This window comes from Candoia aspera, chromosome 2, assembly GCF_035149785.1.
Source record: "Candoia aspera isolate rCanAsp1 chromosome 2, rCanAsp1.hap2, whole genome shotgun sequence".
In the NCBI taxonomy this organism is placed as follows: Eukaryota; Metazoa; Chordata; class Lepidosauria; order Squamata; family Boidae; genus Candoia; species Candoia aspera.
In genome coordinates this window covers 3,958,520-3,984,276 of record NC_086154.1, presented here as the reverse complement: position 1 = coordinate 3,984,276, position 25,757 = coordinate 3,958,520, and the positions used below count along the sequence as shown (strand labels likewise).

General features: G+C 44.5%; 2 protein-coding genes across 2 annotated transcripts; both read right to left on the bottom strand.

Annotated features, from left to right (window-relative positions):
- Positions 1 to 1,495: 1,495 nt before the first annotated feature.
- LOC134488838 (vomeronasal type-2 receptor 26-like) lies at positions 1,496 to 8,669 on the bottom strand. The gene is made up of 5 exons (XM_063291172.1): positions 8,403 to 8,669; positions 7,113 to 7,430; positions 3,874 to 4,101; positions 3,455 to 3,611; positions 1,496 to 2,406 (listed from the first exon to the last, which is right to left on the bottom strand). Exons 1-5 carry the CDS (start codon positions 8,667 to 8,669, stop codon positions 1,496 to 1,498), a joined length of 1,881 nt encoding a protein of 626 aa, XP_063147242.1.
- A 2,990-nt stretch (positions 8,670 to 11,659) lies between these two features.
- Positions 11,660 to 23,877, bottom strand: LOC134488837 (vomeronasal type-2 receptor 26-like; the record flags this gene model as incomplete). Its single annotated transcript, XM_063291171.1, has 6 exons — positions 23,473 to 23,877; positions 19,834 to 20,035; positions 19,030 to 19,130; positions 17,861 to 18,088; positions 16,849 to 16,975; positions 11,660 to 12,537 (listed from the first exon to the last, which is right to left on the bottom strand). Coding segments are annotated over exons 1-6 (1,941 nt in total), but the record flags the coding sequence as incomplete, so codon positions are not given.
- Between the last annotated feature and the right edge of the window lie 1,880 nt (positions 23,878 to 25,757).

Genomic DNA, 25,757 nt, shown 5'->3' with positions numbered 1-25,757 from the left:
GTCCAGGGTGACCCACTCGACTTGTGACTCTCTGGTGTCTTTGAGAGTCCCGCTCCTCCCAGTCTCCTCCTCCGAGCTCGATCCCGAACCTACCCGGACTTCGTGGTGTCAGGGTGTATGGGCCCTGCCGATTGCTTGTTCCATGGAGCCGGGTGACCTGTCACGGGTCCTTGGGTTGCCGCCGCTTTGTCGGTTGATTCTGTCCATCGCCAACTCGGGTCCCTCACAGATGAGATCTGGATTGGTGCTGACGGAATTTTTTTTTTTCAGATTCCCGTCTTTATGTAACGGTTGCCTCATTTCCCAATCAGGCACAGACTCACTTAGATGGGGCTAAGCATTTCCGTTTATTGGGTACAGAGTGCATACATGCAAAAAGATGGGAATGTGGGCGTGGTTGCGGGGTACCATAGAGAAGCAACATCTGGAAAAAGCATGCAAACTTCTCACAAGGGGTCCCCCATCCACCATAGCCCAAGGCCTGGGGAAAAGCCAGGTTTTAAGGGTTCATTAGAATAGGGTCAGAGTGGGAGCTCCAGGTGCTTAGCCCCCAAGCTCTGGAACACTCTTGCCCCAGATCTGGGGATTGTGCAGGTCTGGATGGGGAGGAACAGGCTCAAGCTCAGCTCCCACAGGATGAGCGGCCATGGGCCTTTGGACCCCAGAGCTCTGGAGACTCAATGTACAGGGACTCCATGCCTTTCTATTCCTATATCGGTTTCTATTTCCCAAGTTTGCTCTTAAGTTACAGCACAGTTTCTTCTTCATTTTGTTGCTGTCTTTTCCCCAAACCTTTCACTGCTCTGTTGCTTTTCTCCCAGCTCCTTTCTAGCTTTGGGTTTCTTTGCTCAACTGGCTTGGGAAAGTCTGTAACAGCTCAGTCTTCTTGATAGCTCAGCAATTTCTCAGTTATATTTCTTCCCCCACTTTTAACTAAGCCAATAAATGGACGAGAGAATTGCACAATGCACACCCTGTTTGCTCCATTAATGAGGACTGGGATGAACTACAAATACTGTTAAAGAAATTAATGATGCATTGCAGTATTGTGTTACCATCTGGAGATTCAAGTCTTATAGGGCACCTTAAGTTGCTGACTTCTGGCCCTAATCAAGAATGTAAGAAAGTTGTTCTGGCACATTCCACCAGAAGGCAGAGGGAGCATCATCACCCTTCGATATATGTGTTGGATCATGACTAAAACACCAACATGAAAAGAAAGTTCATGAAATGGTAAAGAGGATTTTAAGTCCTTGAGAAGTCCTTCTGTCTATCTACTGTACCTATTATCTGTTATTAAACCCAATATTTAATTACAAAAATGTTTAGTAATGGCTAGGATAACAAAGGCATTACAACAATTTTAGATGTCTTTCTGATGGGAAGAAAAGCAAACAAAGGTTGTTGTTTTTTTTAACTGAGGTATTTCTTGATAAGATCGAACCCATAGAAAGGGTTCTTCTGCTGCTTATGATACAAGAAGCACTCGGTAGGATCATTTTTCTCTTTTAGCCTTCATGATTAATTGCTCCTTAGTATTGAGGTCTGGCCTCAAAATAATAATGTAGCACTTGGGGAAAAAGATGCAGCCCAGCAGCCCAGCACTGGAGGCCAAGATGGAGGTGACCTGCACAGCTACCATGTACTTCCCCTTGGTGCTCAGATAGGTGGGCACAAAGGAGACCCAGACGCTGCAGAAAACTAGCATGCTGAAGGTGATCAGCTTGGCTTCATTGAAGGACCCAGGAAGGTTCCTGGCCAGGAAAGCCACTGTGAAGCAGACAGCAGCCAGGAAGCCCATGTAGCCAAGAGCACAGTAAAACATGGTGACGGATCCTTCGTTGCATTGCAGGATGATCTCTCCAGGCTGAGAGTGTAGGTCAGAGTCAGGAAATGGGGAAGAAGCACCAAGCCAGCTGCTGCAAATGACAACTTGGAGACCAGAGCAAGAAAGGACGATAGAGTTGGCCAAGCTTTTCCCCAGCCATCCCTGTACTTTATTCCCTGGTTTTGTGGCCAAGAAGACCAGCACCACCGTGATCGTTTTGGCCAAGACAGAAGAAATGGCAACTGAGAAGATGATGCTGAAGGTTGTCTGTCGGAGGAGGCAGGTGGCTCTTCTTGGCTGGCCAATGAAGAGGAAGGAGGTGAAGAAGGAAAGCAGGAGGGAGACGAGGAGGATGTAGGAGAGGTCCCGATTGTTGGCTTTGATGATTGGAGTGTCTTGGAATTTAATGAAGATTCCCAAGACAAAGGCTGTTGTTAAAGATAGGAACAAGGCAATGGAAATTAGGATGATCCCCAAATAGTCTTTATAATTTAGGAAGGTGTTAATTTTGGGAATACAACGATCTTGACTGATATTTGGATGCTGATCTTCTGGACAAGTGGTGCATTTTTCTGCATCTGAAAAAAAGGAAGAGTAATGTCTACTTTAATTCTAGCTCTTTCATCTTTTATTGAAACTATTATTTGCATAAAGTTAGTAAGGAATTAATGTAGGGAGATAAGCAGTAAGAAGGAAGATGCAGGATGTTCGGTGATAGAAAATGTGCAGCAAACTCTGGAGAGTTTTAAGTAGAATAATGACAAGTTGGAGACCAGAACAGAACACAATTTGTCCTCTGACAGACCAGAGCGGAGCACAATTTGCCAAAGACAAAGATGAATCACTGCAACCTCTTCTCAGAAAGAGCTGTGAGTATTCTAAGGTGTTGCCTACTTTTCTACTTTCAGATACCCCAAAGGACTTTTTGGAGATTGAATCCAAAACACTGCACCGCTAAAGTAAATCAAGACTTCTAGCATTCTCTCCCCTCCTTCCCAACTCAGAAGGCTTAAGCCACCATCTTAAAACCAAATAAACCTTAAGGTCCCTTCCGACCCTGTGACTCTATGAAATCTGAAAGCATGAACGTCAGCTGCCTCTTGGAATGGTCCCATCCAGATCTGGAGAACTGCGGGAAGACTCGATCCACTCTTTTCCAGAGACACACTCCATCTTGCAATGCCCTGGACTATGTAGTATGTAGAGAATGGATCAAGTAGATCCTTGCTCTTCAGAGAGAGTAGGTGAATGGGAGGTGCATGCAGAAGATGAAGAGCAAGGGATGCCCTCTGTGACTCTGCCAAAGACTTGCTAATCCAGTATCCCTTGATATCGTAACCCAGGGTTATTTCTTATTCACTCTGAACTAAAGAATAGGAACCAAAGTTTAATGGAATAATAATAATAATAATAATAATAATAATAATAATAATAATAATAATAATGTATAAAGAAATGAATACATTGTAGTAAAATGTATTGTACTGAAACTATAAAATCAGTCCCCACAAAGAAATTAGACTGAATAATTCAATAAAAATATGCATTTTACTTCAAACAGTACGAACCATAAAAGAGACACATCTAAAAATGATTTGACTGCCCCTTTCCTCTGGTGTCACCCACCTTCCTGGGTGGAGATGGTTCCTTCTGCACAAGGAAGACAGTCGTAGCAGCAGATGGGCCGCCCTTCCTGAGCCACCTTCCTGAATCCGGGAGGACAGCTTTCCACACACCGGGAAGGAGGCAGGGGCTGGGCAGAGAGAGGAAGAACATCCAGAAAATGAATTTATTTTGAGAACAATAGGAAAGGATCGACAGCCTCATCTAAATGGTTAAGCTGCAGGCTGCTTGCCAGTTTATCTTCTCCTCTGAAGTTTGACACCCAACTTTAGAGCTAGATTTTAAGTTGGGATACTGGCTTCCCCAAGGAAAGGTCAGGAGAAAGGCAAAAGTTCTGATGTGAAACTGACAGTCATTCAAAGCCACTATTACCCGTCATGAGAATTAGCGGAAGAGTGAAATAAATAAAGAGCTTTCCCCACCTTGTTCAGCTTCTCCATCCATGCAATATTGTCCTCGTGGATCACCAATTTGGAACCCTGGAACCCCTGTCTTTCTAGACGGCCAGATTTCATCCTGGTGACAGACTTGTTGGGGTAAACCAGCCAGGTCACAATGTCCAAGTCAGCAGCCGGCTCTCCATTCTCATCCAAATATACCCCATCAATGGAATTATTGCGGAACTGGGAGTTTTGAAGGAAGGTGTGAAACTGGAGAGGAAGAGAAAGGGGACTGTTTAGAAAGGAAAGCAGAAGTCCTATGATAGGAGCCCCTGGTTTGTGCCGGGGGTGAACTGAACATTTCTCTACGCAAAGCCCAGGTTCCAGATTGATTTCCCAACTTCTTCAGGGCAGAAGCTGGAAGTATTTGAACCACAACAGCTACTAACTTACTGTTTAATACATACAATCAGAGTGAACGGTGCAGGGAGGACTTTCAACAGCCATTTAGTATTCATATTTCCACTTCTTTACCATAGAAATGGATGTAGGCCTTTTTTCTGTTTTCCTGCCTTCCTGTGCCTTTCTCCCAGGATCTTAATGTGGTGACGAGAGGAACACTTGTGAGTTATCACAGCGAGTTCCATGCTCACCATTACAAAGGTCCAAATGTATGAGTCCACAACCTCTCTCTTCTGGCCAATAGACCATTCATTTCTGTGATTTGGCAGTCTTTTTTTTTTAGTCGTATGGCATAGCAGTTCGGTGTTCCTGCTGCTTTTCTTGCTGGGAAATCCTTGTGAGGTCCAGCAGCCAGATGTGTAGACTATTTAGCCGTGACAAGCCACATTGCCCGGGGTGCACCACGAGGAGGCTGGTCTCCATTGCACCGAGTTGGGCTGAAAGAGAGGGACTGGCCCAAGGTCTCCCAGCTGGCTTTCAGGCCTAAAGCAGGACTAGAACTCTCCTACTACGCCTGATTGGCTCTTGGGCTGAGAGAGAGGGACTGGCCCAAGGTCTCCCAGCCGGCTTACTTGCCTCAGGCAGGACTAGAACTCTCCTACTACGCCTGATTGGCTCTTGGGCTGAGAGAGAGGGACTGGCCCAAGGTCACCCAGCTGGCTTTCAGGCCTCAGGCGGGACTAGAACTGTCATACCACACCTGATTGGCTCTTGGGCTGAGAGAGGGACTGGCCCAAGGTCACCCAGCCGGCTTTCATGCCTAAGGCGGGACTAGAACTCTCATACCATGCCTGATTGGCTCTTGGGCTGAGAGAGAGGGACTGGCCCAAGGTCACCCAGCCGGCTTTCAGGCCTCAGGCGGGACTAGAACTGTCATACCACACCTGATTGGCTCTTGGGCTGAGAGAGGGACTGGCCCAAGGTCACCCAGCCGGCTTTCATGCCTAAGGCGGGACTAGAACTCTCATACCATGCCTGATTGGCTCTTGGGCTGAGAGAGAGGGACTGGCCCAAGGTCACCCAGCCAGCTTTCAGGCCTAAGGCGGGACTAGAACTCTCCTACTATGCCTGATTGGCTCTTGGGCTGAGAGAGAGTGACTGGCCCAAGGTCACCCAGCTGGCTTTCATGCCTGAGGTGGGACTAGAACTCACAGACTCCTGGTTTCTAGCCCAGAACCAAGTCTAACCCTCTCTATATTTGACTCAATCTCTCAACAATCTTAGTGCTAAAATGCTGATTATACAAAGCACTATTTCTCTTCTACGGTCAGACTGACACCCTGATCACTAGAGGTCGTTTGACAGCTATGTCTGGTTGGGGAAAGACCCCAGTCTGAAGAAAAGCTGGGTGAATTCAAAGGACCGCTCCATGACGGTGTACAGCGATTCTAGTAGCAACAGGGGATACAAAGCCGGTTGAAGGACCTTTCCATGCTCCGAAAGTGCAGGTATCTCCATCAGCGTTTCCCATTTGCATCCCTGGTTGTAGGCTCTTGACTTCCATCTGCCCTCCTGGGGTGGAAGGATTCCTCATGGATCATTGAACAAATCGACCCAGAGTCCTCACCTGAGGCACAAATGACCAGGCTCAAATAAACCCACTTCGGACACATTATGCAACGATGCTCTGGAAAAGGCTCTAGTGCTGGGAGAGGAGGGAGGAAAGATAGGAAGAGGATGAGCAGTAGCAAGGTGGATGGACTCGGTTTCAGTGGCAGTGGGGACACCGTCGGAGGAGCTGAAGGACCAGGTCGGAGACAGATCATCATGAGGGAGAAAATCCATCTGTGTGGTCGCTAGGAGTCAAAAACGACTGGATGGCCCATAGTCATCACGCATCATGTCCTACGTGGGGTTTTTACTTATATTCACCACCAGGATGCAGTACATGATCGCTGACATCCTTACTGGTAATCCTCAGATATATGTAGCCCGATACCTTACTCTGTGAGGTTATTCTGTGAGATGTTTCAGGAAGGATATGTAGAATCATATCAGAATAGTATAAACAATCCATTTTGCCTTAAGCTCTCACAGTGCATGGCATTACATAGCATCTCCCTCCCTCTCTCTCTCCCCCTCCCTCTCTCTCCCCCTCCCTCTCTCTCTCTCCCCCTCCCTCCCTCTCTCTCTCTCAGAACTTACATATAGTCATCTAAAATGCAACGGTCCAGGAGTTCAATTCCCACAAAGGGTTTGAACCCCATAGCATGAGAACTGGCTATGTACCTCTGATGATTCCCAATTAAAAAATAAATAAAATGGTTACATGTTCTCTCCTGGTGGTCAATATTCCAAATCCTTTCCTGTGGCTCCTTGGCTCTTCTTTGGAACCTCTTTTTTTATTCAAAAAAAATCTTGAAAACCTTTTCAGGGTCATCCATCTTTTGGCAACTCTTTTGTTTAGGCCAGGAGAAAAGCCAGTAGCTCAACCTGGTGACCCAGTGCAACCTTTCCCCTTCCTTCCTTCCTTCCTTCCTTCCTTCCTTCCTTCCTTCCTTCCTTCCTTCCTTCCTTCCTTCCTTCTCTTTGTTGTTAAACTTGACTACCTCTTTTCCCCCTATTTTTTCCAGGTTGGAATCTCTGGACTAGCAATTTTATGGCCTTAGGGCCGAAATATTGTATCAGCAGAGAAGGAAAAAAACAACCTCACTTTGATTTTTTTCCTCTCCCTCAGTAGCTGAAGCTACTCATGAGTTTTCTCCTTCACTTTCCAGCCTTTGGCTTACTCCAGAGAGAAAACTCTTTCGGCCACCTGCATGCAGACCCCTCCCCCCTTATGGTCTGGAACGGGGTTGTGCACCATGGAGACAAAATACCTGCCAAGCCTTCAGCCTTGGAACTTCCCGGTGCTCCCCACTGTTTCTCACTGGCCTGTTGGATCTGGAGAAATAGGCTGACTGCAAGGCCAGCCCGACAGCCCAGATGATGTTATAAGTGAAATAGCTGTCGAGAGAGAGGACCTGGTTGATCTCTTCCTGGGGCAGAGGCTCCAGTTCTTCTCTCTCCCTGCACCGTCTCCAGACTTTCACAGACAAGGCATCCTTGCTGTAGGAGCACATAAAGGATTTCTCTACAAAGTGTTTCATGGAGGAGTGAAATTGTTTAAAAGCTTCATAGGTCACCATTTTATTTGTCTGCACAAGAAAGGAAAAAAAGCCATACATGTTTTGGAAGGTAAAGATACTACTTTCCATGAAATCCCAAGTGAGATCCCAGCAGGCTGTTGTGATCCAGACTTTTCCTGCAACAGGTTCCTTAAAGTTTTTAAACACTAAGTATATAATGAATATTCCCATCTGGAATGAACTAGTCTCTACACCATAAAGGAAGACATTCACTTCTCTCCACTTGGAGTATGGCTCAAACTGTATATCCAAGTTCCTGAGAGTTGTGGAAAACACTTGGGATAAAACCGGACAAATGCCATTCTTTATCAGCATGGAAGTCAAGGTATTCATGAATCTCTCCCCCTGGTCAGTGTCTGGAGCCATCAGCCCAACCAAGGTCCACCTGAAATGGAGCAGCAGCTTGACCATCCCTGGGTACTGGACTCCTTCAGCAGGGAGCATCGGGTAGAAGAAAGGCGACTGAGTTTTATCGCTCCAAGTCTGGGAAACAAAACTGTAGCTGATCTGAAAAAGAAAGACAAATCTATTCTGTGAACCACAGAGCCCCCAAATAGCAATTCTCTCCTCTCTGAACACCATTGAACTGAAGATCCTTGGGTGAGGACTTTATTTCTCTGCTCATACATTGCTTCCCACTTGCTCTCTACGTGCAGCATTTTGCTGTTCCAAGAACCAGAAGGGTCCCCAAATCTGGATTGGGACCATCACAGGAGGGAAGATGTCTGTAACTCTTTTCTCCCTTTGGGAATCCTGATCCCTCATCCCCAATACCCATGATCCAATTCTGCTCTTGGATTTCTCTTTTTAATTTTTTTTTTTTTCATTAAGGACATTATTCAGTTTCAACATATATATAGCTACCATATATAAAATATTAAAAAAATATAGAAAGGCAAGAAACGATAGCCATAGAACAAAGAAGAGACTGTAAGAGTGAAGAAACTAAAGATGGTTTCTGACTTCTCAGTAAAGAAACACCTGTGGGAATTTGAAGGTGCCCAACATGGTTGAAATGAGGATGGAGATGTCAGCGTTGGCCCCTTCAAGGATGGCCACTGTGTTTTTCTGCCTTCCACAGCTGTAGTTGGGGACATTGGCCTCCCCGTCCGAAAGCAGGTCCAGCAGAGCATCCGAAGTCATTTGCCCACTGAAATAGTTGTCATAGATATTGTAACCCAGGGTGATGTTAGGTAAGAGACGGGAATCCTGGTTGAAGTTGTGGACAGCAGAAAGGAAGGATAGCATTTTCCAGTATTTTGTATATTGTCCCCTACGTGTATAAATATGTTAGAAAATAATCAAATCAAAAGAATATTTTACTGAAATATTATTCAGTATTATACTTCTACTCCACCCAGTAAGAAGAGTTGTTATGAGAGAATTAAAGCATTTCTAAATTATCAACATAGAAAAATAGTAAAAATACGAAATTGTGTCAATAAAAGTTTTAAACTCCTATTTCAAAGGTACTGTCCCAGTTTATTACAGGAATAGAAAGTTAACCTTATGAGCAGGTTAATGACATTTCCTAATAAGGGTGGCTGATATCCTGAGATATCTCACATATTTAAATGCAATTCTAAACATACTTAATTGATGATATATTTAAAAACAAATCTATTTATTATTAGCCTTCGCTTATTTCTCATGTTATAAATATTTTTGGACTGAATTCAAACTAGTTTAATATATATTTTCCCCTCTCTCTCTTAGTCAAATCATCGTCCCCAGTATTTAATATTTGGAAGTTTTACCTATTTTTCAATGTTAAATATAGAATCATAAAGCTGGAAAGGGCCATTTAGGAGATCAGCTCTACTATCTAACTTCCTTGATGTAAACATAAGCCCAGCATAGCACTGCAATCATCAGGATCCTTGCATCAGGTCAATACTTTAGAATATTCTCATTTTTGTTAAGCCTGAGGGCATTAAATACTTGGCATAAAAGGGAACCATAAACATTTGCAAAATCAGTGACTAAGTAAATTCTTAACTGTGGCTCCTTCATCCCATTAGTGGATCTTAGTGTAGAGAAGGGATTGTGAAGGTTATCCCATCACCAATCCAGGCAGGGTGGGGAGTACATCTGAGAGCTTGCAGCCATGTCACCTTCAGGAGTCAGGCTCAGTTTGAGGATGGTTTTCTCCTTTCCTTCATGGGGGAAAGATGGGGAAGGACGAAGCGAGGGACCACCCCACGCTCCATAGCCACAATCTAGCTCTGCTTAAAGGATGGGAAGAAAGGGGATGTCATTCTGCATGTTGAGATGACAGCAAAGATCTCTACCTGATCATCTTACTTGATAGGTGCTGAGGAGCCTCATCAGCTGCAGGCTGTGAAATGGATCTCCAAGATAAAATAGGGCAGAAAGAGAGTAAAAGCAGCAGATCAAGGGGACAATGGCTGGGAATTTCAGCAGGAGGGCTGGAAATGACTTACAAGTGTAACTGGATGGAGGGAGTTGTGGTGAAGCTTAAGGGTAGAAACCTGGCCTGGGTTGCAGAGACTATCCCACTAATGAAATAATCTCCCGGCTTGTAATAATTCCGTGAATCGACTTCTTCCTGCTCCGGGGTCAGGAGGCATTTGGCTTTGCGCATCTGAGAAGCTCCCTGGGGCCACAAAAGCAGCACAAGGAGAAGCAGCAACGTGACTTCCTGGCCTGATCCAGCCTTGTGCATTGCAACCGCTTTGATCAAGGAGCGAGAAGAACAGGTAGGAGAAACCAAAGGTCTCCTCCAAAGCAGGAGCTTCCCTGGCTGTCCTAATTCAGACAGAGACCAGCCGAGGTTTCACACCTGAAGGAGATGGGAGTGAACGCAGCCTCTGCCCACCTTAAAACTCTCCCAGGGCTCTCTCTTTCTGCAGAGCCATTTATCAACCAGCCTTTCTGATGCCATGATGTAATGCAGGATTACTCTGGTGGTTGGCGTTGACATGAAAACATGTTTTTGATGTGCTTGTTGACCAATCTTCTCAATAATCCCAGAAAGGTCTCTAGACACTTAATAGAAAGACAACAAATAATCTCTAAGGAAGTGAGGGAAAATCACCTCTAGAAACTTTGGATGATTCAACAAGCAAGTGCCGAAAGAAGGACTCACAGATGTGGCTTCAAACCTGGAAGATGGGCCAGTAAGTGAGACAGGAGAGTTTGGCCCCAAACTTTTAGCATGGCCATGAGCATGAACAGCCTCACATCAATGTAGGCTCATGTCCTGCCCATAACAGCAGAGTACAATTGAAAAAGAAAGATTCAAGTGTAGTCCCTTTAGTTGGTTTTACAGCACTGTCAAGAAATAAGGGGTTGTGAGAGAGAATCCTGGAAACCGAATAAGCGAAACTCCTGTCCTTTATGAGTTAATTCATTAAGGCAGAGTCTCTGGGAGCTGTTTGAACCTCTTTTTCCTGGACTGTGAGTCTGGAGGATGAACTGCCCGTTTCTCCGATAAGACAAAACTTGAACCATCCCTCTGCTTGTTGTTCTTAATCGTTTGAGATTTTCCTATGACCTTCCCTGCCCTCTAGTGAGCCTCAGAGCTCTCTCTTCCCATGTAGTGGATTATGGGTTGTAGGGGACTTGAGCTATGTTGGACTAGTTAGCAGAGGAGGATCCACAGCTGAGACAGGCAGTAGCTGCTGTTTTGAATGCTCACAAATACGGGGATCAGCAAACACATTTCCTGCTGATTTTATTACTTTTCCTCCTTCTTATAATCCAGCAAAACTCAAGAGGAAGAGAGGGCTTGCTTGGGACGAGATGTCTCAGCGTTGGCTTCAGGTGGTCCAAGTGCAATTTGGCTCTTTCCCTAAAAAAGCAACACTGAATAACCTGTTCTTGGTTTGAGAGAATGGCTGTTCTTTGTGAAGCTAGAAGTAACCTTGGTAGTGTACTTTTGGAATGAATAAGGCATTTATTTATTGAGGAGAGTGCCTATAGTGACAACTCTGAAAGATGAGTGACCCTCAAAGTGAAGAAATGTATCTATTGAGAGGTAGAGATTATTACCTTAATATACATTAAGGCTCAACATCCAGCTGGAAAAAGACATGGAGAAATCAGATGGACTCAAAAGTGGCACTCCATTTCTGGCATGTAAAAAACAGGAGCTCTTTGTTTTCCTTTATTTATTTATTTTTAATCAAATAAGATTATATTTCACCTGGATTTAGCAAATGACATTGTTCAGAAGTGACTTCATAACGATTGCAATTTTATTTTAACGTCAAATGTTCTTTTGTATTCAGATCTGGCTTCAGAATGATAATGTAGCACTTGGGGATGAAGATGCAGCCCAGCAGCCCAGCACTGGAGGCCAAGATGGAGAAGACCTGCACAGCCACCATGTACTTCCCTTTGGTGCTCAGGTAGGTGGGCACAAAGGAGACCCACACACTGCAGAAGACCAGCATGCTGAAGGTGATCAGCTTGGCTTCGTTGAAGACCCCAGGGAGGTTCCGGGCCAGGAAAGCCACCATGAAGCAGACGGCAGCCAGGAAGCCCATGTAGCCAAGAGCACTGTAAAACATGGGGACAGATCCTTCATTGCATTGCAGAACAATTTCTCCAGGCTGTGAGTGCATATTGGAGTCAGGAAATGGCGGAGAAGTGGCCAGCCAGATGGTGCAAATGAAAACTTGGACACTGGAACAACAGAGAATGATGGAGTTGGCCAAGCTCCTTCCCAGCCATCTCTTCAGTTTATTCCCTGGTTTTCTGGCCAAGAAGGCCACCACTACTGTGATTGTCTTTGCTAGGACAGAAGAGGTGGCAGTTGAGAAGATGATGCTGAAGACCATTTGTCGCAGGAGGCAGGTTGGTTTGGTTGGCTGACCGATGAACAGGAAGGGGGTCAAGAAGGAAAGCAGGAGGGAGACCAGGAGGATGTAGGAGAGGTCCCGGTTGTTGGCTTTGACGATTGGAGTTTCTTGGAATTTAAGGAAGATTCCCAAAACAAAGCCTGTAATTAATGACAAGAAGAGGGCAACGGTTGCTAGGACAATTCCCAAAGAATCCTTATAGGATAAGAAGATTATAGCCTTTGGGATGCAGCGATTTTGGTTTATGTTTGGATGCTGATCTTCTGGACATCTGGTGCACATTTCTGCATCTATAGAGAGCAAGATAAATAAATCATATGAAACACATCGTTTGGGTGAGAGGTGATGCTGAGAGGCTGGAAAGACAGAAGTGATAATGTGAATTAATATATGTGGAGGAAGGCCTCGAAAATATGTCAGTTAGGGAAGCAAAAGGAAAGTTTTGGTTGCTGATAGCTGAATCTGGAAAGTGAAGGGCACCGAGATGTGCTTCCTCTCTTCCCCATCCCCTTAGAAGGAGTCCTAGAATTGGATAGAGCTCTTTGGGGGGATCCCATTTAAGACAATAGTGACTACAGGCTACCACGTTCTTCTCTTGATGAATTCAGTTGTGGCCCTGCTGGGGCTGAGATGACTTTGCAAAAGTTATTCATATCCTCATGACCACACAGCTGGACTAGTGAAATGTGCCCTACTTGGGGCTGCCCTTGAAGACCACCAACAATTTCACATAGTCCAGAATGCAATGGGCATTTTTATCGGCCGGTGCTTATCACCAGGAACATATTACACCTGTGTTCTGAACCCTGAAGTGGCTTCTGATCAGCTTCCAAGTGCAATTTGAGCTCTGCTCATTACCTATAAACCCTGATGTGGCTTGGCACTGATTTATCTTCAGGACTCTGACCTGACTTGTTTGCCTCAAGAGAAGAGGTTGGTACACCCCTATTTGCACAAGGAACCTATCATGGCAGTTCCTAGTACATTGTTGTTGTTGTTGTTGTTGTTGTTAGCTACCCAACTGCAAAGTAAATTTGGGTTTACAAGTTTGAAGAACAAGAATGTATAAAGAACAGCCAAGATTCCAACATCTGATGGACAAGATAATCTCTAATTTCATCACCCCATGTCACGGGGGCTGTCCACACACTAACCCAAAGCGATCCTTCCGATAATTCGGCCCTATGTGATGTCGGGCTTTGTAAGTAATAACCAACAATTTGAAGTGCTCCCAGAAGCCAACTGGCAACCAGCATAGTGAGCCTCTCCCATCACTGTTAGTGCTGCTGTATTCCTGACCAGCTGTAGCTGCAGCGTGGTCTTCAGGGGTAGCTCCATGTAGAGCCCATTTCAGTAATCCACTTGTGAGGAGATGAAGGCATCATGACTGTAACAGGGCCCCCTTGATTGAGAAATGAGAGTCACTGGAACACAAGAAGGTCCTTTGGCAAGGACCTTCTTGGCCACAGCTGCCACCTGCTACTCAAGCAAGAGCCGAGAGTCCAGGAAGGTTCCCAGATTACTCAGTAGCCTGAGTGGGACAGTGCAAGATCCCCAGAACTAGGAGGGCCAAATATCCAGAGCTAGGGTTGATGAATTCTATCTTACAGAATGGAAGAATACCAGACAGCTGATAGAGGGCAAGATAGCATTAACTCCTAAAGAAGGTCAAATTTTGACTTTACCAGAAAACTGTTGACTGAACAATGACTATAAGCTATTTACGATGATTTTGGCAAAGAGGATGAAAACAGTTTTAAATAATTTTATTCATGAAGATCAGTGAGGGTTTTTACCTGAAAGACAGTTAAGAGATACTATTAGACATTCCATTGGACATTTTGGAATACCTAAAACAACATAATGAAAAACAAGCTGCGCTGATCTTCTGAGTTTCAGAAAAGACATTTGACAATCTGAACTGGACTTTCTGTTTATCATTCTGGAAGATACGGACTTTGGAGGGAATTTTATTAAATGGGTGAAATCAATTTATAGCTCACCAAAGGGACAAATAATTGTCAGTGGACAATTAACAAAACCGTGTGAGATACAAAAAGGGAGGAGACAAGGATGCCCCTTATTTCTACTTTTGTTCATTCTAGCTCTTGAAGAATTGAATGGCGTTATAAGACAGGAAGAGAGAATTGCTGGAGAGAAGATTAAAAGAGAAATGTATATAAATTTTATATAAACTGAGGGCATTTGCTGATGATTTGGTGGTGATTTTGGAAGACCCTTTAGAAGGAAGAGAAATATTAATGGAAACATTAATTGCCAGATGTACAAGTTGAGTTTAGAAAACGCAGAGGAACTACGGACCCAATTGTCAATATCCGATGGATAACAGAAAAAGCCAGGGAGTTTCAGAAAAAAAAACATCTATTTCTGTTTTATTGACTATTCTAAAGCCTTTGACTGTGTGGACCATAACAAATTGTGGCAAGTTCTTAGCGGTATGGGGATACCAAGTCATCTTGTCTGCCTCCTGAAGAATCTGTATAACGACCAAGTAGCAACAGTAAGAACAGACCACGGAACAACGGGCTGGTTTAAGATTGGGAAAGGAGTACGGCAGGGCTGTATACCTATTCAACTTGTATGCAGAACACATCATGTGACATGCTGGGCTTGAGGAATCCAAGGCTGGAGTTAAAATCGCTGGAAGAAACATTAACAATCTCAGATATGCAGATGATACCACTTTGATGGCTGAAAGTGAAGAGGAACTGAGGAGCCTTATGATGAAGGTGAAAGAAGAAAGTGCAAAAGCTGGCTTGCAGCTAAACCTGAATAAAACCAAGATTATGGCAACCAGTTTAATTGATAACTGGCAAATAGAGGGAGAAAACGCAGAGGCAGTGAAAGACTTTGTATTCCTAGGTGCAAAGATTACTGCAGATGCCGACTGCAGTCAGGAAATCAGAAGACATTTAATCCTTGGGAGAAGAGCAATGACAAATCTCGATAAAATAGTTAAGAGCAGAGACATCACACTGACAACAAAGGCCCGCATAGTTAAAGCAATGGTGTTCCCCGTAGTAACATATGGCTGCGAGAGCTGGACCATAAGGAAGGCTGAGAGAAGGAAGATCGATGCTTTTGAACTGTGGTGTTGAAGGAAAATTCTGAGAGTGCCTTGGACTGCCAGAAGATCAAACCAGTCCATCCTCCAGGAAATAAAGCCTGACTGCTCACTTGAGGGAACGATATTAAAGGCAAAACTGAAGTAATGAGAAGACAGGACACCCTGGAGAAAATGCTGATGCTGGGGAAAGTGGAAGGCCAAAGGAAGAGGGGCCAACCAAGGGCAAGATGGATAGATGATATTCTTGAGGTGATGGACTCATGCTTGGGGGAGCTGGAGGTGGTGATGACTGACAGGAAGCTCTGGCGTGGGTTGGTCCATGGAGTCGCAAAGAGTCAGAAGCAACTAAACGAATAAACAACAAAATATTTCTCTTGAAACTTAAAAAAAAATATTTAAAAAATGCAAATATATGCAGGCACAATAATCTTTGGAAGAAAATGTTCTATCTCAGGTAGAGGGTGGTTGGTCAGCTTGCTACCGACACTAGCAATGGGCAGAGCAAATCTGAACTCTAATAAACAGGGACCTCTATGTGAGGGTGTGTGTCAGAAAAAGGAAGGTGGTGGCTGTGATAATGTGATTGAACCTCTGTCCCTTTTCATGTACAGTTGTATCTTTCTCTGTGAAGCCACCATCTTCATTTCTTTACATAGACCCCCTGCCCCCAGCACGATGCCCCTGCTAATAGCTTTGCTGGTTTAAAACGTTTTAGATGTTTGTTTTGTTTTGTTTTGTGCTCAGTAGCTTGCTAAGGTTTTAATCACATTTTATTTTAAAATTTCATTTTATGCTCGGTAAAAAACAGTGATTCAGGAAAATATGTTTGCAGGAACCAGCAGGCAAAGCTCTTAGCCACTGCACTATTTCAATTCTGATGGGGAAACGAAGGGCTCAGAAGCTCTTAGAGAGGAAGGCAATTATTGCCTCAAGCTGAGGGGGTGTTCCTCCCTCTGCCAAGTAACCAATGACCCACTGGAGCCGGCCTGTCAGAAAATGTCTTTCAGCCAACCCAACAAGAGTACTCTGGGTGACATAGGAGGAAATGACTCCTTTCACACTGCAGGAGGAAAGTGTGGACACTGATGACAGCAAAAGCCAATGAAGGCTGGCAGAATGTGCTTTTGCCCTCAAACAATGGCTGTTGTCCCACTGAGATGATGGAGGAACTAGGCAGGGTGGAGAAGCCCTAAGACTTAGTCCTCCTCTTCCAAATCCTCACTACTCAGAGAAACTGGCTGAATGACATGAGGAGAAAGGAAGAAATCTCAGCTCTCTCATAACACCAGGCCCTCATTGGCCCACTGTACGGTTTATGTGCTGCCCAAGCTTAATTTCCAAGGTCATCTCTTACATTTTTGTCTCCAAGATTGTGAAATAAATTTTGCATATTGTTTTAAAAAAATGAACAAGAAAAGCACCAAGCTTAGAATTGTCTTTCTTTGCCCTTCCATAGAAAATGCTGCTGAATGGCTTTCCCCAAGATTTGCCTGTTTTCTGTGGTGTCACCCACCTTCCATGGTGGAGATGGTTCCTTCTGGACAAGGAAGACAGTCGTAGCAGCAGATGGGCCTCCCCTCCTGAGCCACCTTCCTGAATCCGGGAGGACAGCTTTCCACACACCGGGAAGGAGGCAGAGGCTAAGCAGAGAGAGGAAGAATATTCAAAAAATGAATTTATTTCCAGAAAAGGAGTAAAGTAGGAAACGGTTAGTAATAACCACCCTGTTTAAGGCTTAAGTAAAGGTAAAGGTTTCCCTTGACGTAAAGTCCAGTCGTGTCCGACTCTAGGGGGCGGTGCTCATCTCCGTTTCTAAGCCTTGGAGCCGGCGTTGTCCATAGACACTTCCGGGTCATGTGGCCGGCATGACTCACGGAACGCCGTTACCTTCCCGCCGAAGCGGTACCAATTAATCTACTCACATTTGCATGTTTTCGAACTGCTTGGTGTGCAGGAGCTGGGACTAGCAACGGGAGCTCACCCCGCCGCGCGGTTTCGAACCGCCGACCTTCCGATCGGCAGCTCAGCGGTTTAACCCGCAGCACCACCACGTCCCTGTTGTTTAAGGCTTAGCTTTGCTGAATTTTAAAGCCTCTCCAAAACAGGGTGGTTATCTCACTGATGCAGCTAAGTTGCTTACCAGGGTATTTTCCCCCCTGAAATTTCACACATTTTCTAGATTTAGGTTCTGTGTGAATTCTGCGTTCTTCAAGGGAAAGTTGGATGGAATCTTTGTTTCGAGAAAGTGAATCATGTTGCCTCCACAGTTCAAATCGACTTTGCTTGAGCACTTTCCTTGAACTAGCATTTATAGGGTATATTTCTCATAGAGACTTGGGTAAGAAACCAAGAAAATGTTATTTACCCTCAAGAACTGATGAGATAAAATTGACAAGTATTCAACCTCCCCTTCCCAAAGGAAGAACAACTATTTATTTATTTGGTTGTTTGTTTGTTTGTTTAGCAGATGTATATATTATTAAAAGCATCAGAAGGTGTGAAATGAAACCATTTTTTTTCCTTACCTTGCTCAGCATTTCCATCCATGCAATACTATTTGGGTTGATTGTGAGTTTGAAATCTTGGGATCTCTGTCTTTCTAGATGCCCCAGTTTCATTCGAGTTATGGTTTTGTTGGCAGAAATTACAGAGTTCATGATGTCCATGTTAGCCACCAGGTCTCCTTTCTCATCCAAGTATACACCTTCCATGGAATTATTATAAAACTGGGGGTTCTGAAGGAAGGGATGAAGCTGGGATGGAAAAGAAAAAACAGGGTTTAGAAAGGAAGTCAAAATTTCCTCCATCTATGCTGTAGCCATCTGCCTCACTGCCTCAATTTACACCTCTCTACTCCAAGGGCATTTGAAGGAAGTTGGAAAGACCTCTTAGTGTCATGGTGTCACCTGCTTTGATAACCCCCCCCCCCTCCAGTTTATTGTAGTTTGGCTTTTATGAAAGACATTTGGGGAAAAGAAAGAATGACTCCATATATAGAAGATGAATTGAGTACTGAGAGAAAGCAATGTATATCACAGAGAACAAACTAAGTGTCTAAATCTTGGGAAAAATCATGAAATTTCTTAGAAATGTCTGCCATTTTCTCTGCCACTTTCTGAACTCCTTGCCTTTCTTTCACTGAAATGAATAATCTACAGAACTGGACTGAACGCTTGGGGAGACCCTGTTTGGTCACCACCATAATCCTCTCTTTTGCAAAGAAGACTCCTCTCTCCATCTTCATTCAGGAGGAAGAGAGTAGAAGAACCTCCTAATCTCCAACTTTCTTGCCTTTTCTGTAGTGAGCAGAGTTGCTGGGGTTTGTGGCAGGTTAAATTTCTTCTGAGAATGCGACTATGGATTTCAGGAGGACACAAACAGTTTGCATATAGATGAAGCTGAATTGAAAGCAGAAGACTATAAACAAGGGAAAATGAAATCATGACTCCTTCAGGCTTTAACTCAGTTGGTCCCCCTTGGATGCAACGCATCCTGGTCTGCGTTGGCCCACTCTGAATCCGTGCTTTCTCACAGCCTCCTCACAGTGCAACAGAGAGAGCAAGCTGGTCTCATTCCCCTTTCTGAGAATCAAGTCTTGTGACCTCATCCTGTTTGAAATCTGTACAATTCTAAATGAAGCTGCTCTCAGGCTATCCTTCACCCCTGAGAGTCTCCCTTCCAGGAATGGACTAACCTGACCATTGGTCCTCTGCTGACACTTGTTCAGGCCCTTCCTCATGGGTTGTCTCCAATCAGGATAAGAGAACTGGTTGTAGCCAAGGATGGAGGCAGGTTCTGGGCAATGGAGACGAGCAGAAGGGCAGTTCAGCAGGTGGTGGAGCCAGAGTGTGCATGTCTGCTAGGGGGGTGGGGAGAGCCCTGAACTGGAGAGACATAGCTGTGCTACTGTGTGCAAAGTGAACAGTCAGGAAGGAGAGAGAGATGAAGATAATGAGGAGTATTTGTGAAGAAGTAGACAGTATTCTATGAAATGAGGAATAAAGATGGCCTGGTAGTGAAGACAACGTATTCTCAACATAGATTCATTTTTTCTTCAGAATAAATTAATTTTTCAAAATAGTTGCAGAAAGGAGGTGTGTATCACAGTGAAGAAATACCTGCCAAGGCTTCAGGCTTCGAACCTCCAACCACTTGCTGACTTTTCTCACTGCTCTCTTAGATTGGGATAAGTTGGCTGAATTCAAGGCCCGTGCCACAGCCCAGAGAGTGTTATAAATGCAGTAGCTGTCTAGAGCCAGGATCCGTTCTGTCTCCTCTTGGGACAGGGCCTGCCGTTCTTCTCTCTCTCTGCATCTTCTCCAGAATTTCACCGAAAAGACATCCCTGGTGTAGGGACATGTAATGGCTTCCTGTACAAAATCATGCATGGATTTGTAAAAGAGCGTAAAATCATCATAATTTGCCATTTTCTTTGTTTCCCTAAGAAAGGAAAAAATGGTATGGATGTTGTGGAAAAAAGAGAGAGCAAATTTCAAACCTAAAGTGAAGTCCCAGCGGGCTGTTGTGAGCCAGACCTTTCCTACAATGGGTGTCTCAAAGCCAGAAAGCACCTTTTCTATTACTGCTATGCCTTCGAGGAAAGAACTGGTCTCTGCATGGTAAACAAAGACATTGACTTGTCTCCACTTGTAGTATGGACCAAACTTTATAATCATTTCACTGGTAGTCACTGTGAAGCTCTGTGAGACAACAGCACAAATGCCATTTCTTGTCAGCATAGAAGTCAGTGTTGTCATGAACCTCTGGCCATTGCTAGTGTCTGGAGCAAGCAGACAGACCAGTGTCCACCTGAAATGGAGGAGAAGTTTGATAATCCCTGGATACTGGATTCCTTCAGTGGGGAACATTGGATAGAAAAAAGGAAATTGAGTCTTATCCTTCAGTATCTGTGGAGCAAATGTGTAACTGATCTGAAAAGGAGAGAAAATAAATACATTATAATTTGAGATCCATAAAGGCTCAATCTGAAGATCAAGATCCTTATCCATACGAAGAGAACCTCTTGCAGTGAAGACCCTTGGGTGGGGACTTCTCTGCTGCTTTGGTTTATGCCTTGCTTCCCTTCTCACTGCTCTTTGAATCCAGCATTTTGCTATTACAAAGAGCCACAAGGGCCAGTCAGTCTGGACTGGGACCATAGTGGGAGAAAATACATCTGCACTAGCAACCTGAGTCAGTATCCTTAATGCCTATCACTTCCATCATCAAACTCTGCTCTTCATTTAGAGCAGGGGAGCTCTGATTAAAAGTTGCATGACTGAAAATTGTCTTCCCAGCAAAGACACACCTGAGGGATTTTGTAGGTGCCCAGCATGGTGGAAATGTGGATGGAGATGTCAGTTTCAGCACCTTCAAGAACTACCAATGGAGTTTTCGGTCTTCCACAGCTGTAGTTGGGAACATTGGCCTCCCCATCTGAAAGCAGGTCCAGCAAAGCATCTGAAGTCATTCGTGCATTGAAATAGCCTTCATACGTATTATAACCCAGTGTGAAATTAGGTAGGAGGTGAGGATCCCGGTTGATCTCCTGAACAGCAAAGAGGTAGGACAGCATTTTCCAGTACTTCATGGATGCACTTCTACAAGTATAAATATATCACAAAATCAGAGAAAACAATGCTTTATTGAAAATGTATTCAGTATTATACTTCTAATTCAGTTAAGAACAAAGGTTTCTATTACAACATGCAGAGGGCCTTTGAAAAGTAAATGTCATCACTGTATTAACAGTTTCAGTTTATTATTTAATTGGGTTTCCATATGATTGTTTTGTGTAGCGGGGTGCATTTCTTTCCTCTTTATTGTGGATGGTTTAACATTTCTGCTGTTGTGGGGTCTTCTAATCTATCACATAGGGAGAAAATATGTCATTTTTGCATTCTTTTGTCCATGTTATCTTGAGTAATCAAAATTCAGCTTGAGGAAAGCTTTCCTTTGAATTTATGGGGTAGGGAAGGCCTCAAGTAGAAGGCAAGTCTTACCCTGTGCCTTTTTATGTGTGGTCTAGCTCTGCTCAGATTATCTACAGGAAAGTGAATGCTTATTCTGCACCTTCAATCTCTACTTGGTCACTGCACTTGACTGTTGCAAAGGAGCCTCATCAGCTGCAGTGTGCATCATGGTTCCCCAAAGGCAGGTTAAGACAGTGAAGCACCAGGTCAAGGTGTATATGCCTGGTAATTTCAGAAGGGTGGAACTCTAGGAAAAAGGCAGAAGTGGAATTGCTATGATTCAATGCAGAAAGATTGACTTACATGGAAATCTGGGTCAAAGGAGCTGTGTTGAAGCTTAATGGTAGAAACCGAGCTTTGGCTGCAGAGACTATGCCAGTAACAAACATCTCTCCTGGCCTGACGTGATTCTGTGGGTCTGTTTCATCTTGCCCCAGAGTCAGGAGGCATTTGGCTTTCAGCTTCCCATAGACTGGTGGGGGCAGCAAAAGCAGCAGCAGAAGGAGCAGCATCCTGCCCTATTGGCCCAGTTCAGCCTCCTGCATTGCAACAGCTTCTTTCAAGGAATGACAAGAAAGGTGGAAGAACCAAAGCCCTCTTCCAAGACAGATGCTTCGGTGGCTTTCCTAATTCAGACAGAGTCCAGCCAAGTCTTCACATCTGAAGGGTACAGGAGTAAACACAGTCCCTGCCCTAAGATCCTCCCCAGCCTCTCTCTCTTTCTCTTCAGAGGCATTTATGCACACAGCATTTCTGATGTAGACATCTCCCAACTTTGCTTTGGAGTCTGACATTGACATCAAAATGTGTTTTTGACATCTTTGCATTAAACTTTCTGAAAGTTTGCAGAAATGCCTCTTGGGATTAAACGACAGCAAATAAATCACTATGTTTTGGATAATTGCAGGGAAGACAACCATCACTTCTCTGAACTCTGAATTACTCCACAGGCAGGTGCACAAAGTGAGAACTCACAGATGTGGCTCCAAACTTTGAAGATGGGCCAATGAGAGAGGCAGGAGAATTTGGGCCCAGATGTGTCTAGTAAAATGCCTTTATACCATCCAGTAGAAAGAGAGGTTTTTAACATGGGTGTGAATGGTCACACATCAATATGGATTTAGTCGGTCTTGATTTGTGGTCGACCATGAGAGTAAGTGTCCAATTAGGTAAGGGCAATCCTCAGTTGAGGTGAGCCACTCCTTCTCTTCTGGATGCCAAGAAAGGTGGGAAACAGCCACCAACATTAAATGGTCAAATACTGGCAGTTGGACTTACTAAATGTCATTCTGAGAAACAGCTACATAAAAATCATGTTTCTACTTTAATTTGACATCAAATGGCAGCCCAACTTGCATCATGAGCAGGGTCAGAATGTATAAATCCCCCAGTCAGTGAATTGCTTTTATTTGGCAGGTGAATGTGGTATTTTGTGAGGCTGCTAAAGAAAAAAGATACACCATGGGAGAGATCAAATAAAGACAAATTTATCTTCTGTATGGACACATCAAGTGTATTGCAGAAAACTGGGCAGGGAGACAGGACTTTCCCTTAAGAAATGATCATAGTCAAAATTTTGGCTCCCAGACCACGGTATGGTCTATAATTTTGGCTCCTATTTTCCTGGGTGAAAATTGAGCTCATGAGAAACAATGTTGTGCCAATGATGTTTCTACTTTGTTTTTCATTGTCAGCTCCTCCTTCGTATTGAGATCAGGCCTGAGGACAATAATGTAACACTTAGGAATGAAGATGCAGTCCAGCAGGCCATCACTGGAGGCCAAGATGGAGAAGATCTGCACAGCCACCATGTGCTTCCCTTTGGTGCTCAGGTAGGTGGGCACAAAGGAGACCCAGACGCTGCAGAAGACCAGCATGCTGAAGGTGATCAGCTTGGCTTCATTGAAGGCCCCAGTCAGGGTCCTGGCCAGGAAAGCCACTGTGAAGCAGATGGCAGCCAGGAAGCCCAGGTAGCCAAGGGCAGTGTAAAATACAATTATCTTTCCATCATTGCATTGTAGAATGATCTCTCCTGGCTGGGACTGCATGTCAGAATCAGGGAAGTGGGGAGAGATTCCCAACCAAACAGTACAGATGATCACTTGCACACCAGAACAAGCAAAGACAATGGAGTTGGTTAACATCTTCCCCAACCATCTCCTCACTCCGTTCCCTGGTTTTGTGGCCAAGACAGCCAAGACCACCGTGACTGTTTTGGCCAAGAGAGATGAAAGAGCCACTGAGAAGATGAGGCTGAAGTTTGTCTGTCGAAGAAGGCAGGTGGCATTCCTTGGACGGCCAATGAAGAGGAAGGAGGTCAAGAAGGAACCCAGGAGGGAAATGAGGAGGATGTAGGAGAGGTCCCGGTTGTTGGCCCTGACTATGGGGGTTTCTAAGAATTCAGTGAAGATTCCTAAGATGGAGAGTGTGGTGAAGGAGAAGAAAAGGGCCAAGGAAGCCAAGAGGATCCCCAAAGGTTCATTATAGGAGAGGAAGATTATTACCTTTGGAATGCACTCATCTTGGTCCTGGATACTGGTTGTCTGGACATCTGGTGCAATGCTCCGCATCTGCAAAGAATCAAAGAAATCTTTTGTTGTATTTCCATCCCATTCCCAATATTTTTACATTGGCTTGACTAGAACTTATGGTCTCTAGCCCAGTGACTTTTATCACTACACCAAAGCAGCTCTCATGTGTGTATTTTATCCCCCCTGTGATGGTCCTGATTTATTTTATTTATTAAATTAATTGTTTATTAATTCAGTGCCTCTCAAATCACAAGCCATCAAAGGATGTGGAAGAGTTCTTTATTAATACAGCTGATCACTCCAAGGCAAAGATCAGACTAAGGAAAGCCTGCACAATTGCTGTTACAAAAATTCCAGTACCAGCCCCCTCCCTAACCACTGATTTCCCTCTAACAACTTTTCTAACTCCCAGCTGCAAATACCTTAGCTGCCAAGCACTGATAGCAGCAGCCAAGCTGACCTTGGAGGTATTCAGGCTGGCTTGACATTTCTAATCAACATTCCTAACTACTACTACAAGCATGCTAAGCTATTGCTACAAAACCCAACATATATACTGGAAGGATACAAAATCCTGACACCTCCTTTTATCAGCAAGTACTTTAAGATGGATTCTCCTTGATGCCTTTGCACTTCTTTCTGCCTGTCTTGATTTAAGTGGTACTACCTCTCCATTTAGGAGATAAGAAAGGAAATTGTCTCAGTTTTGTTCTGCAATGTTTTACAAATGCCTTATTTCCAGAGAATTCCATTACACCTATAGTACTTTCATAATGCATTGTATCACATATTTCAAAGCTCCAGTAAGCCTCCTTCTAAACAATCTCCAATACTAATTATGTGCTGTGCCTGTAGGATGTTTCATCCATTCCCCCCCCCCCCAAGATTTGGCGGAATCTTAACTGCAGAGGGTGTGTGTCAGGGCCAGCCTCTCTTCGCAATAAGACACAGACTCACTTAATGGGTATTAAGGATTTCTGGTTTATTGGAATGATAGCTGACAGATCGAAAAACGGGAACGGGGTAGGTAGTGTTGGGGGTGCCCCTTTTATACCCTCCTGTATTGCCCCGGGCTTCCCCACCCCTCAATGCCCCGATCCCTCTTGATGGGATCCTTGATGGCTGCGTGGGCGTTTTCCCCGGTGTCCTCTTTGTCTTCCTGCAACGGTTGAGTTCTCCGGGGCACCATGTGCTCCTTATCTTCACCCCTCTGACGTCCCTCTTTTCAGGTGTTGATGGGATCATGGGTGTGGGTGTCTTTGGGTGCTTGTTTTAATCCCTGATTGGATTATCTTCTTCCCCCTTTTCCTTAATGATCATGATCCACGTTGTGAGGCTCTTTGTGCCTTGCAACGAGGTCATGACATGCTGCCCCCCCAAAGATGTTCTATGGTGCTGGTTTCTCTGGGTATGCCTCATGGAACTGTCTTGTTAGTTGTCTAGCCATGACGTGTCGTGCCTGGACCCACTCTGGGTGTGAGAAATGTTTCCATCTCACGAGGTATTGGAGTGTTCCTCTTTGCTTTCTTGAGTCCAGTATTTCTTTTACTTCAAAATGTTGTTGGTTGTCTATCATTATGGGTGGGGGTGGAGGTTCTTCCGTATGCCATTTGGATGTGCTCGTTGGTTTCAGTAGTGCACAGTGAAACACTGGGTGGACCCGTCTCAAATTGTAAGGCAGTTCCAATTTGAACGTAACTGGGTTGATTACCTGTATGATTTTAAAAGGTCCGATGAATTTCGGTGCCAATTTCTTCGAGGGTTGCGAGGTCTTTATGAACTTAGTGGAGAGGTAGACCCTATCTCCCACTTTGTAGTTCGGTGCCTCCGCCCTGTGGTTGTCCGCATATTTTTTGTACGTTGTTTGTGCGTCTGCTAGGGCCGTTTGAATGATAGGCCAGGTTGTTGCCAGCTGTGCC